Here is a 13608-nt window from a genome sequence, read left to right on the forward strand (position 1 = left end):
ATTATTCCCATTTTTAAAATGAGAAAACTGAGGCTCAGGGATTTTAAGTAATCTTCCCAAGATTATTCAATAGCAAAGCTTGACTTTATGTCTAGTAATTCTCATATGTCTACTTACAAAACACAATCTTTCCACAACATACAAAGAGAAGAAACGGCACAAGATAATGGCAAGAATTATATAAGAAAAAAAGTACTATTATAAACAGACATTCCTCCATCCTCAGTTTCTTTTAATTTCTAAAGTGAATCCTGCCTGTCTCCTACTGACCACTTCTGCTTCTCACTAATCTTTCCACCCCACAACACCCAGAAAGTCCATTCCCTAGAAGTCTGAGTTAAAGAGCAACTAACATAAAGATGCACACTCAATACCCCCTTACTCATTCTAGGTGAAGGAAAGACAGTGCTATGGGAACAAGAAGCTCTCCAAGTGAGGATGAATATGTAGAGTTTATATAGCAATCAAAATTTTCCACAAAGTCAACCTGACACGATTGGAGTTTGAGGTAGGTGATGGAGAGATGCTTTAGATGGGGGTGATCAGGGCAAGCTTTCCTGAAGAGAAGACATTTTAACAGAGATCTATATGTATATAAAGAATAAGTCACGCAAACATCTGGGGAAAGAGCATTACATAAAAATGAAACAATACATACAAAGGCCCTGAAGCTAAGGTTGGGAAGTTGAGAAACCAACAGAAGGTTGAAATGGAGTGAAAAAAAGGGAAGTGGAAAGGGATGAAATTAGAGAGGTGGGCAGAGGCCAGATCACAGAAAGAATTTAGACTTTATTCTACCATAATAAACCATTATATAGTTTAAAGCAGGGGGTTCAAAGTGTGATGCATGGACAAGCAGCATCAGCATTACCTGGGAACTTGTCAAAAATGCCAGTTTCTTGAGCCCCATCTGAATCTACGGAATCAGAATCTCTGGGAGCAGGGCCCAGTAATATGTGTTTTAACAAGGCTGGCAGGTGATTCTGATGCACATTAACATTTGAGAACCATTGGTTTCATGTAAGAAGGTGGCATGATCTAATTTTTTATCATTTTGCTGTGGTGAAAATACATATTGGCGGACAAAAGTAGAAACCAGAAAATTAGACCAGAATGTCTTGGTGAGAGATGATGACGATAGTGGAGATGAAGAGAAGAAGATTTATCACATTGCATGAATAAATTATTTTAGCACTCATTTCCCCAACTTGAATGATCTCTATGAATAAATAAATGAACAAGTGAATGGATAAATTAAGGAGTAGAATAATGTTTAAAGATAAAGTGGATGAGGTACAGAGAGGCTATCTTACTCCCTAACAGGAAGCCCCATCGGCTACTCCCTCCCAGTCCTTCTGTCTGTGACCCTTCGGAACAGCTGCTCCCTGCGTTCAAGTCTCAGTCTTGGCAGACAAAAAAAGCCTCAGAGAGTTTCTATGGGCAACCAGTATACGAATCCAAGGAGCAGAACTGTACAATCCTAGAGCTCTGATAAATAAAACAGATTAAGGGCAGAGTTTTCAAGGAAAGGAAAGGAAGGTTAGTGATTGAAGGATAATTAAGAAATTAAAAAGAGAAGGGCTAGCTCATACTCTGTTACCTGTTTTGCTTTAACACCTCAACACAAAGTATTTAAATGCTGAGTTATTTCAAGACACCTTTAAGCAAGCCCCATTTCAGAGATTAGGAAAAGCATCTCCTTCCCACCTCGCCTGCTGAAAAATAACTAAAATTATGCTTGTCGGCACTTACTCTCAATTCTCAATTCAGGGATTCTGAAATCCCTTCAACTGTAAGAAACACATTCTTTTTCACAATTAGAGATAAGAAGACTTAAATTGTATTTTCTTAAGAGGAACAACACACAGTTGCAAAAGCTTTTTAGTTCAAGGGTGAATGATATTAGCTGCTCTGCTTTTTTGATTGTGAAAAGAGAAATAAAAAGTAGAAAGATGGAGAATAAAAGGCAAAAGAGGAAGTTGGACAGGAAAGTCATCAATGAGAAAAAAGGCAAGAAAAGGGAATAGTCAAGAAAGGCAAACGTGGCAAAATTGCTGTCAACAGCACCCCTTTGTCTTCATCAGCGTGAATGCAAATAAAGTCAGTGAGCAAAGGTACTTCAAGTCCGAGAAATCAGCCAAAACCCAAGCAAAAATATGCTAATAGGCCTATTTGAATCAGGCCAGACATCAAGACCCCTCTTTATACTGGTGTCAAACTCTCTGTTTTCTTTATACTGTGTATGCAATAAACAGAACTAGGAAAAGACCATTCATGCAACGGACAAAGAATTACCACAGGCCATGTCTACATAGGCAGAAGGGGAGGGCTGAGGCAGCTAGCTGGATAAAATTCTATCAAAGGAGAAAAAAAATTGATGATTATAGCAACATAGTTTGGTTAGCTATTTTGATCACATTATAAGAGTCCCACTCCAATTTGCCTTGAAGGCATACTTTACATACTTTAGTTCACAAATGAGAATATTTCATCAGTTATTTTATTTCAAAAGAGAAAAAACATTCATAATCCCAGAAAATGATTAGACTTTGATGATGGATATTGTCATAAAAATATTAATAACAATAAACATAAGAGCAAACAAGTATGTAGTGCTCACCACACACAAGGAACTACTTTAAGTATATTAATTTAATCCAAACACCATACTTTGAAAGCAGCCAAGTCAATGAGAGTGATTAAGTTTTATTTTAGGATGTGTGGAGAAAGATTAATTTGACATTCTTTATCTCCATTAGGATAAACCATTTAAAATCACTAATGGCCTCAAACTAAAAGCCATCTCATGAGTTTAAATAATATGTTTTTCCTAGAACTTCACTCTTGAGGATTAGCATGACAAAGTTTCAAAGCAATTCCTTTCGAAATGACAACATAATCATCAAGCACTTAAAGTATACGGCGTTGTACTAGGTACCAAGATAATTTTTCCATTAAGAATTCTTCCCTTCTGTTCGGTGAAAAAAAATCACACTATACCCTAATAGCCAAAATTATGTTCTTGATCCCTATAGCAATGACTATTAGCCATAAATGTTGAATGATACTGAGAACAGTTCAAGAAGTACCAGTTTGAATACTGACTTCTCAAAAGTTCTTAAAATTTTACAAAGATAAATCACTGTACCATATAAAGAATACTAACAAGGTAAATTAAAAATATACATTGTCTCTAATGTCAATAAATTGAATCTAAAAGCTAGATTGCATGAGTAAGTAAATTTAGGCTTTCATATTTGCCAGTTGCTTTCTGCCATAGCCAATGAGAGGTGTACCTCATACTCATTTGGAGCTCTCTGTTTACAAAATGGTTTCATTGAAATTACCTCATTTAATCATTACATCTAATCCTTGATGTAGTTATTATTATCATCACATTTTACAAAAGAGATAAAGTTACTTAGTAAGAGATCTATGTGCTAGTGAGGCCTTGAAGTCCTATCTTTTGACCTCAAGTCTTCTTACTTTACACCACATCACAACCACTTCAAGAAATAGGCGATAATAAAGAAAAATACGTAGCACCTGACTCTAAGTAAACTAATTCCTCTCACTGAACTGTGTTAAGGCTGTAGTGATTTTTATCAAACTCTACTTAAGGATTCTAAAATCCCAAAGCATCTGGGTTGGTACCAATAAACCTTACCACATTAGTAAGGCAAAATTATACAAGTCAACATCAGAAAAAGAGAGTAAGAACATAAGAAGACCAAGAAAAAAAAAAAAAAGGAAAAGCAATACCAGAAAGTAATTTCATTTAAAATAATTAAGCACAAATAAGCCAAAAGAAATCACTCCAAGGGACCCCCCAATAAGCCTTCACCCCCAACACTGTGAGAACACAGCCACTGTAAAATAAGGTTGACCTGGGTAGCAGAAAATCACATACTCAACAGCTACGTTTGAGTAATTACCTTTAATTTTCCCCCAATAATAACCAAAATCAATTTTTACTTACCCAATAACTTGATGTTCATAATACTGCAGTGTCCTCTTGAGAGTTTGCTGTATCGTCTGAGGCTACAGAATAATAATAATAATAAAAACATATTATCAGCAAATCAGTACCATTCCCATTGTGAGCATCGTAGGCAGATAGGTGAAGCTTCTGATTTACCTCTTGAGAGTTTTCCTTCCACAATATTAACCCATTTTGCATCATGCCTTGTATTTTCCTCACAGAAACTAATGAGGCACTCAGCAATTACACAGAACTTCCCAATTTCAATTATGATAGTATTTCCTAGGAACGTTTTCTTCAAATCTCTTGTGCCAGCTATTAAGTTCAATAAAATACTCATTGGCTGCCTACAATAAACCCAGGCCTTGGGGGTAGTGGGGAGGGTGCCCTGCAGAAACATGAGTCACAGTTTTTCCTTTCCAGCATATGTAATCTGCATGAGGTAATGACCAACTGAAATGAAATGGCACATCTTCATATTTTCTTCTACATTTTAACAAGGTTTTCAAGGATGGTCTAGCAAGCAGTGATAAATTGAGTTAAAATAGTCAACTTTATAATAAGAGATATTTTTAAACTTAAATGATCTTTTTTTTCCCTGTTCTTTGAGGAGACTAATAAAAAGGCAGAGTAGGGTGGGAAGCCAGTGATCCAGGACCCACAGCCATGACTGTCACAGCAGTCAGCCTGACTTCCTCCATGTCCCAAGAGAATTCAAGCAAAGGTTCTTTCTGGAGCATACTGGATGGGCCACAAGTGTTTCAGGCAAAAAATGGGGTCTGCAACAAATATCTAAGCAGCTCATGACATTTCATAATCTCTTCTCCACAATGATTCAAGACAGAGGTTCTTAATCCCAGATCAAGAAATTAAGCAACAGAGACTGAACTTGGAGTTTCAGACTTAGAGAGTCATGAATGGGACACCAAGATCCTAGAACCTAGATTTTATTAGGAAGTTATGATAAGAACCAAGTTCTCAGTAGCAAGAGAGAGAATGTTTTAAACAACAAAAACCTGTAGTCAATTAAGCAGAAAGAAAGCACTCAAGGCCTCATCAAAACATTGATCAATTACAGCCAAGGATGAATTCTAGGGGAACACCAATGTAACACAAAGCCTTCAAGATGCGAGGCAGCATGGTAGCTTGGGAATCTCATGGGCTGCTGCTAATTAACTACACAAGCCTTCTACCTCTAAAAAGGTAATCTGCAGAAAAGGTCTAGCATAGTGCTGGTACCTAAGAAGCAGTTAATAAATATCAATTTCCAATTGCTAATCCTTCAAAGTGGCTGTCTTAAACATATATTATCTAAAGGAGACCCCAGGAGCTGGGCACTCTGGCTCACACCTGTAATCCCAGCACTTTGGGAGGACGAGCACGTGGATCACTTGAGGTCAGGAGTTCAAGACCATCCTGGCCAAATTGGTGAAACCCTGTCTCTACTAAAAATACTAAAAGTTAGTCCAGCGTGGTGGCACATGCCTGTAGTCCCAGCTGCCTGGTAGGCTGAGGCATGAGAATTGCTTGAACCCAGCAGGCAGAGGTTGCAGGGAGCCAAGATCACCCCACTGCACTCCGTTCTAGGTGACTAAGTGAGATTCTGTCTCAAAAAAAAAAAACAAAAAAACAAAAAGAGACCCAGAGGTCTATGTCAAATCTCATTTGCACCCACTCCATGTCCACCTCTTTATAAAAACATCCAAGACAGATGTAACACTCTCCCTATCCAACACTCTTCGAATCTTTAACATCCTCCTTGGTAGGCAGTGGTTAAAGTTAGAGGAAAGTGAGCTTAAATTGAATCAAGGACATCCACTGAGATCTACTCTACATTACCATGTAGGAGAACCCTTTCACCACACAAATCTAAGGCCTCAGATACCTACTGCACGTTAGCCAAGCCAATTCACAAATTAACTTGCAAGCATTCAAAAGAGAGGTACAGAGCCACTTCTTTCAGCAGCTGCTTTTCATTTACACCAGGCCTCAGACTGGCACAGATGTTTCTACTCATCCAAGCAGACTCAGAGCAGAGTAAATGATATGCACCTAGGAAAGAAAAATCATTCCTGAACCAAGAAGCAGTGGAATGGTTGAGAAATCTAAGGAGAATGAATCAGACATAGGGATCCTAGCACACACAGAAAGCATGCTTTAACAACCCAATCCATGACCAATCTAAACCCAATCACTATCAGTCACTAGCTCAGTACCCCTTAGATCTGGACTTCTGGCACTGACTTGGCAGTTCCTAAGCTAACTTTCCCCTTGGTAACAAGTTCAAAAAGCAGTGAATATCCAGAGGGATGATCCTTCCAATAACCTCGGGTCACAAAACATGGAACAGAAAGCAGGAACTAGAGTGCACAGGGCCACTTAAGACCAGAATGACCTCATTTGTACAAAAGGACATTTTTTTCTGTACCAGGAATTTCCCAGTCATTAAAAAGCACATATTTGTGAAAGGAGTTAAGCCTTTTAAAGACCTAGCTTTTTTCTTGTGTGAAGCAATTACTTCCACTCCCAGCAGGATTTAAATTTATAGTTTCCAAATACATTAAAAGGAAATGTTCTCTGAACACATCCAACAAAGCTTCAGGTTGATAAAGCATTTATGCACTTCCTATTTCTTGCCAAAGTGGGCAAGCACATTCTAATGCCCTAAACCACAAGCATAGAGGCGACTGCACAGCATCTTCTAACTTTAGCAAGCCAAGACTGACTTCAACAGACTCCTGGCCCCTCCGAATATCTTATCACCATGGATTCATTCCAGTTCTGAGTTTGTCTGATGGCCTCAACCCATGGCCTTATCAGTGAGAGACAAATTCACATAATCTCAGCCTCTCTGTCCTAAGTAAAAAGCATGAAGTGAAGACCCACAAATGGGCCAAAGCCTCCCATCAGATGACTTCTGCCTCTGGGGTGGTAGGGTCCGGCTCTCAACAAACTTATATTATATAAGTGCCCATGTATGCCAGTGATGCAAGTCAATGTAGTTCAATGGGAACAACAAGGGCTTTGAAGACATGCAAACTTTCTATCTTCTTCTTTAAGAATGCAGCTCCATAACTGTCTCCTACTTAAGAGAACCATCCAACATTTTACAGGCCAAGATCCCAGTCCTCTTATGTGCATCTGTCCTTTTCTGCAAGAAGGAGGTTGGAAAGGTGATTTAGAAAAGAGGCTCTAAAGTCAAACTGAATTCAAAAGCAAGTTCTGTGACTCACTAGCTAGATGACCTTGGGCAATTTACTTAAGCTCTTCTGAAATAAGATTCCTTATGTGTACCTTTTTTTTTTTTTTTTAGTTTAATGACCTTTTTTAATTTTTTTTTTATTATTATACTTTAAGTTCTGGGATACAAGTGCAGAATGTGCAGGTTTGTTATATATGTGTACCTTATTTTTGTGGGAATACACTGAAATAATAGAGCAACATCTCTGACACACAGTAGGTGTGTAATAAATGAGAGATATGGATATGCTAAGCTGAAAAACATAGTTTCTACCCTCGAGAGTCTCATAATCTAGTGGAGGAGCAAGACTTCAATTAGACAACTCATCCCACAGGTGTAATGTTTCAAGATCATCACCTAAAAAAAATCAATAAAGCTACCGATACTTCTCATTACGAGAAGCTGACACCAATTCCAGTGAACAGAGGAAAATTCAGAAAAATGGCGGCTGGATTATTTCCAATGAAACATTAAGATCAGTTGAGAGAGACAGTGATGCAAGCAGAATTCTCAAAATTAAGGCTGAGGATAGTACTAAAGCCAGGCCCGCCAGTGAGTAGGAAGGATGCTGAAACACCACAGCTAAAGACCTCAGGCATTTACTTTACAGCTGCTAAGAAACAACCCATGAACTTTCTTCCTTGTACACAAAGAATGTGCAACAGGATTGCTGAGTGGCCTAATAATTTTATAGCCCTATGCTGGAGGATCAAAGAGACAAGGGTGGGAAAGGAGAAAATCCACTGTTCCTACTATCATAAAAAGAAACTCAAGAGGTCTGTAATTTTTCTCTCCTTCCCCCAAACGAAGATATAGATAGTGACCTCCTAGTGTCCCAACTCAACACAAAGTAGCAATGGAGAGGAAGCCAGCTGGAAAGAGGAAGCAGCCATCAGTGTCCTGCACACATATTTTCTGGGGTTCAAACAGAGGGTACCAACAGAGGGTACCCAAAAGCCTCCATCATATGGCAGCAAAAAGCCATCTTCATCTCTAGTCTCATGAATAGCTTCACTATACTTGACCAACAGTGACTGACCCCCACTGATTAAATGTTATGCTCATGAAAGGTCATGAGATCTGAACAGCCAACCACAAAATAGTCCCAACAGAGCCAGAGAAATAATCCCTGAAGAGTGGGAAGAAGCAGTCCCCAGCAGCTGGCCCTGCAGGCTCAGACAGTCCCGCTGAGGCTCCCACACAGTCCCTGCTCAGGATATCCGCGCCAGATGGTGCGGGGATCAGGCAGGAGGCAGAGAGTAAAGATGTGTGTGTGTGTGTGTGTGTGTGTGTGTGTGTGTGTGTAGCGTGAAACACAGTTGTCATCGCAGAAAATACATGTACGTCTCAATTTTACAGAGATGAAGAAGCTGCAGCTCAGGGAGGTTAAGTGTCACAAGATTACACACCCAGTAAGTAAATAAGTCACTCCAAATCAGGACTGACTTCAAAGTGTGTCCTCTTGCACTGGATGCCTTTGAGGCTCCCTCTTACCTTTCACATTCTGCAAGTCTATATTCTTATTTGATACACACAGCGCTTCATCATGCCAAAAAAAACCACACACATAATTTAAAAACAATCAAACTTCTCATTTCAGCTTAGTGACATATACTCACAAGACACAAACTTAATAGAAACAATAGGTCTGCCTTTAAAGAAACATCCATAAAGAGCCATATTATTTTGTTTTATTTTTTTGAGATGGACTCTTGCTCTGTCGCCCAAGCTGGAGTGCAATGGTGCAATCTCAGCTCACTGCAACCTCCACCTCCCAGGATCAAGCAGTTCTAATGCTTCAGCCTACTGACGAGCTGGGATTACAGGTGCGTGCCACCAAGTCTGGCATTTCTTTTTTTTTTTTTTTTGTATTTTTAGTAGAGATGGGGGTTTCACCATGTTGCCCAGGTCTCAAACTCCTGACCTTAAGTGATCCACCCACCTCAGCCTCCCAAAGCACTGGGATTACAGGCGTGAACCACTTTGCCTGGCCATTATTTTGTTTATTTAAATATGACAAAATTATCTATCGAGGTCAGAAACTAAATGATATAGGTATATATTTAATCACTACTGCTCTCAGCCAATGCTTTTAAATTCTGCCTCACATTAAAATCACTTGGGGATCTTTATAAAAAACACCAAGGTCTGAGTGCCATCCCCAGATTTTCCAGTTGAACTTGTCCGGGGGGACCCAGTTGCTTCCAATGTGTAGTTAGTGTTGAAACCTTTCATTTAAGGTATAAACATGATGAACAAGAGAAAAAAACACTGTGAACTTTATCTGAATAAGTCGGCATTAAATGAGAATAGTCTCTTAATTCAAATATCAAGAGAAGTAAAGCTTCTGAGATGGATACTCATAACTGCTTAATTCAAACATAGTCCCTTTCTTTAACTGTCACTCATGGCTTATAATCAAATATGAATTTGTTAGATAAGCAAAGAGCTATGCTGCTTGAAGCATAAATACGAGATGTTTTTCTTTAATTTCACAGTAACCCACTCCCATGCAAATAATGCAGCATTTAGTTTTGTGCTAACATGCACATAAAAACACAACAGCTAGAATGATTACGGTGTTTTATGCCAGGCACTGCTTTAAGCCCACTATGTATATGAACTTCTTTGATTTTCACATCACCACATGAGGTAGGCGTCATTATTTTTCAATTTTATGAATGAGAATACTGAGACAAACTTTAAGTTGCCCTGTGTCACACAGATAAAAAGAGACAAAGCCAGGTAATATGGCTCCCAAATCTAAGCATGTAACCTTCAATCTTTACTGCATACAATATTTAATGTTTTTTATCTGGTTGAGCACTTTACAGCTCATATTTTTAATACATATTATCCTAATTGATCCTTGCACCAATCAAGTGAAATAATCAGACTGGTGTTATTATCACTAAAAAGGAACCAAATTTAGAGATTAGATAATCTGTTCACCATCACATGACTAAAAAGTAAAGAAACCCTCTTGTACAAAAAGAATATATATACACACATATATGTGTATATATATGTGTGTGTGTGTGCGTATATATATATATATTTTAGACCAAGTCTGTTTTTTTTTTAGACCAGCCTGTCGCTCAGGCTGGAGTGCAGTAGCGAGATGTAGGCTCACTACAACCTCCACCTCCCGGGTTCAAGCGATTCTCCTGCCTCAGTCTCCCAAGTAGCTAGGACTACAGGCGCCCGCCTCCACGCCCGGCTAATTTTTTTGTATTTTTAGTACAGACAGGGTTTCATCGTGTTGGCCAGGATGGTCTCAATCTCTTGACCTCATGATCTGCCCACCTCGGCCTCTCAAAGTGCTGGGATTACAGGTGTGAGCCACCGTGCCCGGCCAGAACATGTCTTCTGTTAGGAAACTGTCTTCAATAAGAAAGTAGTTTTTTAATGTTACATAAAATTACAAAATCACATGTATTCAAAGTAATCGATTTTTTTCTTGAGAACACACAATATTCTTTAAACCAAAGCTGTATCAACAAGAAAAGCCATAAGCAAAATCAGGAATTAAATTTTATTTTAAATAATTCCACTTCCACTTTCTCAGCTTCCTGTCATCCTCTAGCTCACCTTTCCCCACCGTCTGGGCACCCAGCGTCTTTGTGTTCCTTTCTGCTAGGCCAGATCCTCACCACCATAATCTAAACTCTCAAAGTAAGTATCCAAAAGCTGTTCTTTGCATATTCTCTTTCTTTCCCTCATCAAAATTTCAAACCCCCTTACTACCTTGTTCTAAGATGATGCTCAAGAGGAATTCTCACTCCATTCCCTCAAAACCTCAAGTCCGAATCCTTGCTAAGGTAGGTGATGGTGTGAATGAGCTTCTCTACAATATAGAGGATGGTCTGAATCTTTAAGAGTTTAATTTTAGTAAATAGGCTTGTCAGGGAAAGATAAATTGTAGGGACAAGGAACCGTTCTCGTCATCCTCCAGGTCACAAAGTGGAGAATACCACCTTGTCCACAACATGAGAACACACTGTTTCTTAGGATAGCCTATGTCAAATTCCACAACTTAATCAGAATTATAATCTTACATACCCTTTCTTTGTAGGTAGGCCTGTAGACACCAATGGATCAAATTATATGACTGACTTTATTACTAAAATGAATCCAAATAATGTCATTTCAAACAACCAGTTTAATTCTGAAGGAGAGGTAATTGCGTAGCCATCAATCTTGCTAAATATCCAGACATAATGTTTCTTTCCCAGCCTCTGACTAAACTTACTACATATAAACCAAAAAATAAAAAATAAAAAAAGACTGCAAATTAAATATAGAACTTTGAGTCAGGACCTCTATATTACAAATCCAGCTGTGCTACTGACCTTTTAAAAAATAAAATTAAATTAGCCAAAATCTCTTCACCTGACAGTCCTGGGGGGAAAAAAAAATGCCTCAATTTTCCTATCTGAAAAACACATGTAAGAAGTATGTAGTTCTCAGGGTCATCTTCAAGTACAGCACTGTAAAGTTTAAGCACTCATAAATACAGAGTTGGAACATACTGGTGATTAAACAACCTTCTCTGGGTAATCATAACTATACTTTTTAGAAGGACAGCAGCTTTTTAGGAAGGTAGGAATGCCATTTCAAGTGACCTACACCACTAATTTGCTAAGCAAAACTAGAAGTTCAGACTAATCGTTACAAGATGCGAAAATGCTAGGTGTGCTAAAGGAAAAAATAAAAAGCTACAGATGCACTAAAATTCGCGTTTTTCTATCCATACTGGCCTAACATCTGTGCAATGTTTTCCAGTCTTCATTTTATTCTCCTTGTGAACACAGGTATATATTTGCACGACCTCATTAGAGCTTGGGGAGAAGGCTGACATTATGCTAATTGGCCCATTTGGGGATTCAAACTAACAACCTTTGCCTTAATAGAAGTATGCTCTAATAGCAAACCACAGTGGTTATCATTATTATTATTGGTTATAATTGATTATACTTAACATATAATCAATACAGTAATTAAGTCTTCCTATACAAAACGGATGTTTGCTTTCCCAGTATTTTCCCCTTTGTTACTTCACTTTATGCCTTTCCAAAAACAGCCATTGAATTTCAATTTGATACAAAACCTAATACCATCAATACTAATTTAAGCTGAAAACATACACTCCCTGAAGTATGAGTTATTTAGTCTTTCTTCTGCCTTCAGGCAAGAACACACTTAAGTCATCCAAGGATGTCTGATGTTTTCAAAGAACTCCAGAGAGTAACACCACCACCTTCGGTTTGCATAACACATTATGGTTTTTACAAATCACTTTTTTTCCACCCTATTAGATACTCACAACAATCTCACCAGTCTCAGATTTAATTATCCACATTTCACAGATGAAAAAACTGAGCATCAGAGAGGTTCAAGTGTTTTGCCTCAGCTACAGAACTGGAAAGGAACACCATCAAAACCAGGTCGTGGGTCTCCTGTGCTCTTTCTATCACAACTGCTTCCTCCACTGGTAATTTACTTCACTTTGGTGACCATTAGGAAATACTTCCCATGTATCTAACTGAAATTCCTTATTTCCTTTTGTCTTTAATGGAATGAAAATGAGATTGTTTTCCCAAAATTGTAAACAGTGTCACTATTAAATAGTTCCAGTATGCTCATTAACTTCTTAATAGTGAGATTTTAGGAGATATTAATACATGCTTAACTGGTCACCATCATGGCCAATTTGGCTCAGTCTGAATGAAAATACTGATAAGACAAGATGGCACTGCTTCTAGACATTTTCTCAGGAAAATGGATCATGGTATAGCAAAAGCCTTTTGGTAGACATGGCTTCCATCTTAAAGCCCTAAACCAAATTAAACTTTATAGCTGGCATAGGGCTGATTCAGTCTTCAAAGTGTAAAACGGGGAAGCTTTCTGGATTAAACACTGTAACAGCAACTGGAAATGTGCTGAGTGCAACACTGGACCCTACGTGTCACATGCATCAAGTCATTTGATCTTCAAAATAATCCTACAAGAGAGTCAGAAGCATTACCCCCATTTTATGAATGTGAAAAACTGAAATCCAGAGAAGTTTTAAAAACTTGCCCAAAGTCACTTAGGCAGTAAGTGTCTGAGTCAGAATCCAATCTAGGTCTGACTCCCTCCAAAACCTCCAACCCTTTAACCTGCCCTTCTAAGCCGAAATGCATTGTTCTCTCTTCACCAAGGGCAGAAAAGATTACAGTTGAAAGGGATAAACTCCTGGCTAGCCTGTGAGATTTGGGATACAGGATTTATTTTTCTGAACCTCAATTTAATTTTTATAAAATGGGAAAATTTCTGAATAACCATTTCTCAGGGCTGTTGAAAGATCAAAATGAAATAAAACTATAAAGTATTACACAAATAT

General features: G+C 38.4%; 1 protein-coding gene across 1 annotated transcript in view; it reads right to left on the reverse strand.

Moving 5' to 3' along the window:
- Nucleotides 1-13608, reverse strand: part of GUCY1A2 (guanylate cyclase 1 soluble subunit alpha 2) — a 327273-nt gene that overhangs the window by 292648 nt on the left and 21017 nt on the right. The window contains exon 2 of the mRNA XM_033205254.1: nucleotides 3980-4041. Coding sequence (XP_033061145.1) covers nucleotides 3980-4041 — 62 coding nt within the window. The remainder of the gene's footprint in view (nucleotides 1-3979; nucleotides 4042-13608) is intronic.

This window comes from Trachypithecus francoisi, unplaced genomic scaffold, assembly GCF_009764315.1.
Source record: "Trachypithecus francoisi isolate TF-2019V2 unplaced genomic scaffold, Tfra_2.0 Lachesis_group8, whole genome shotgun sequence".
Lineage (NCBI taxonomy): Eukaryota > Metazoa > Chordata > Mammalia > Primates > Cercopithecidae > Trachypithecus > Trachypithecus francoisi.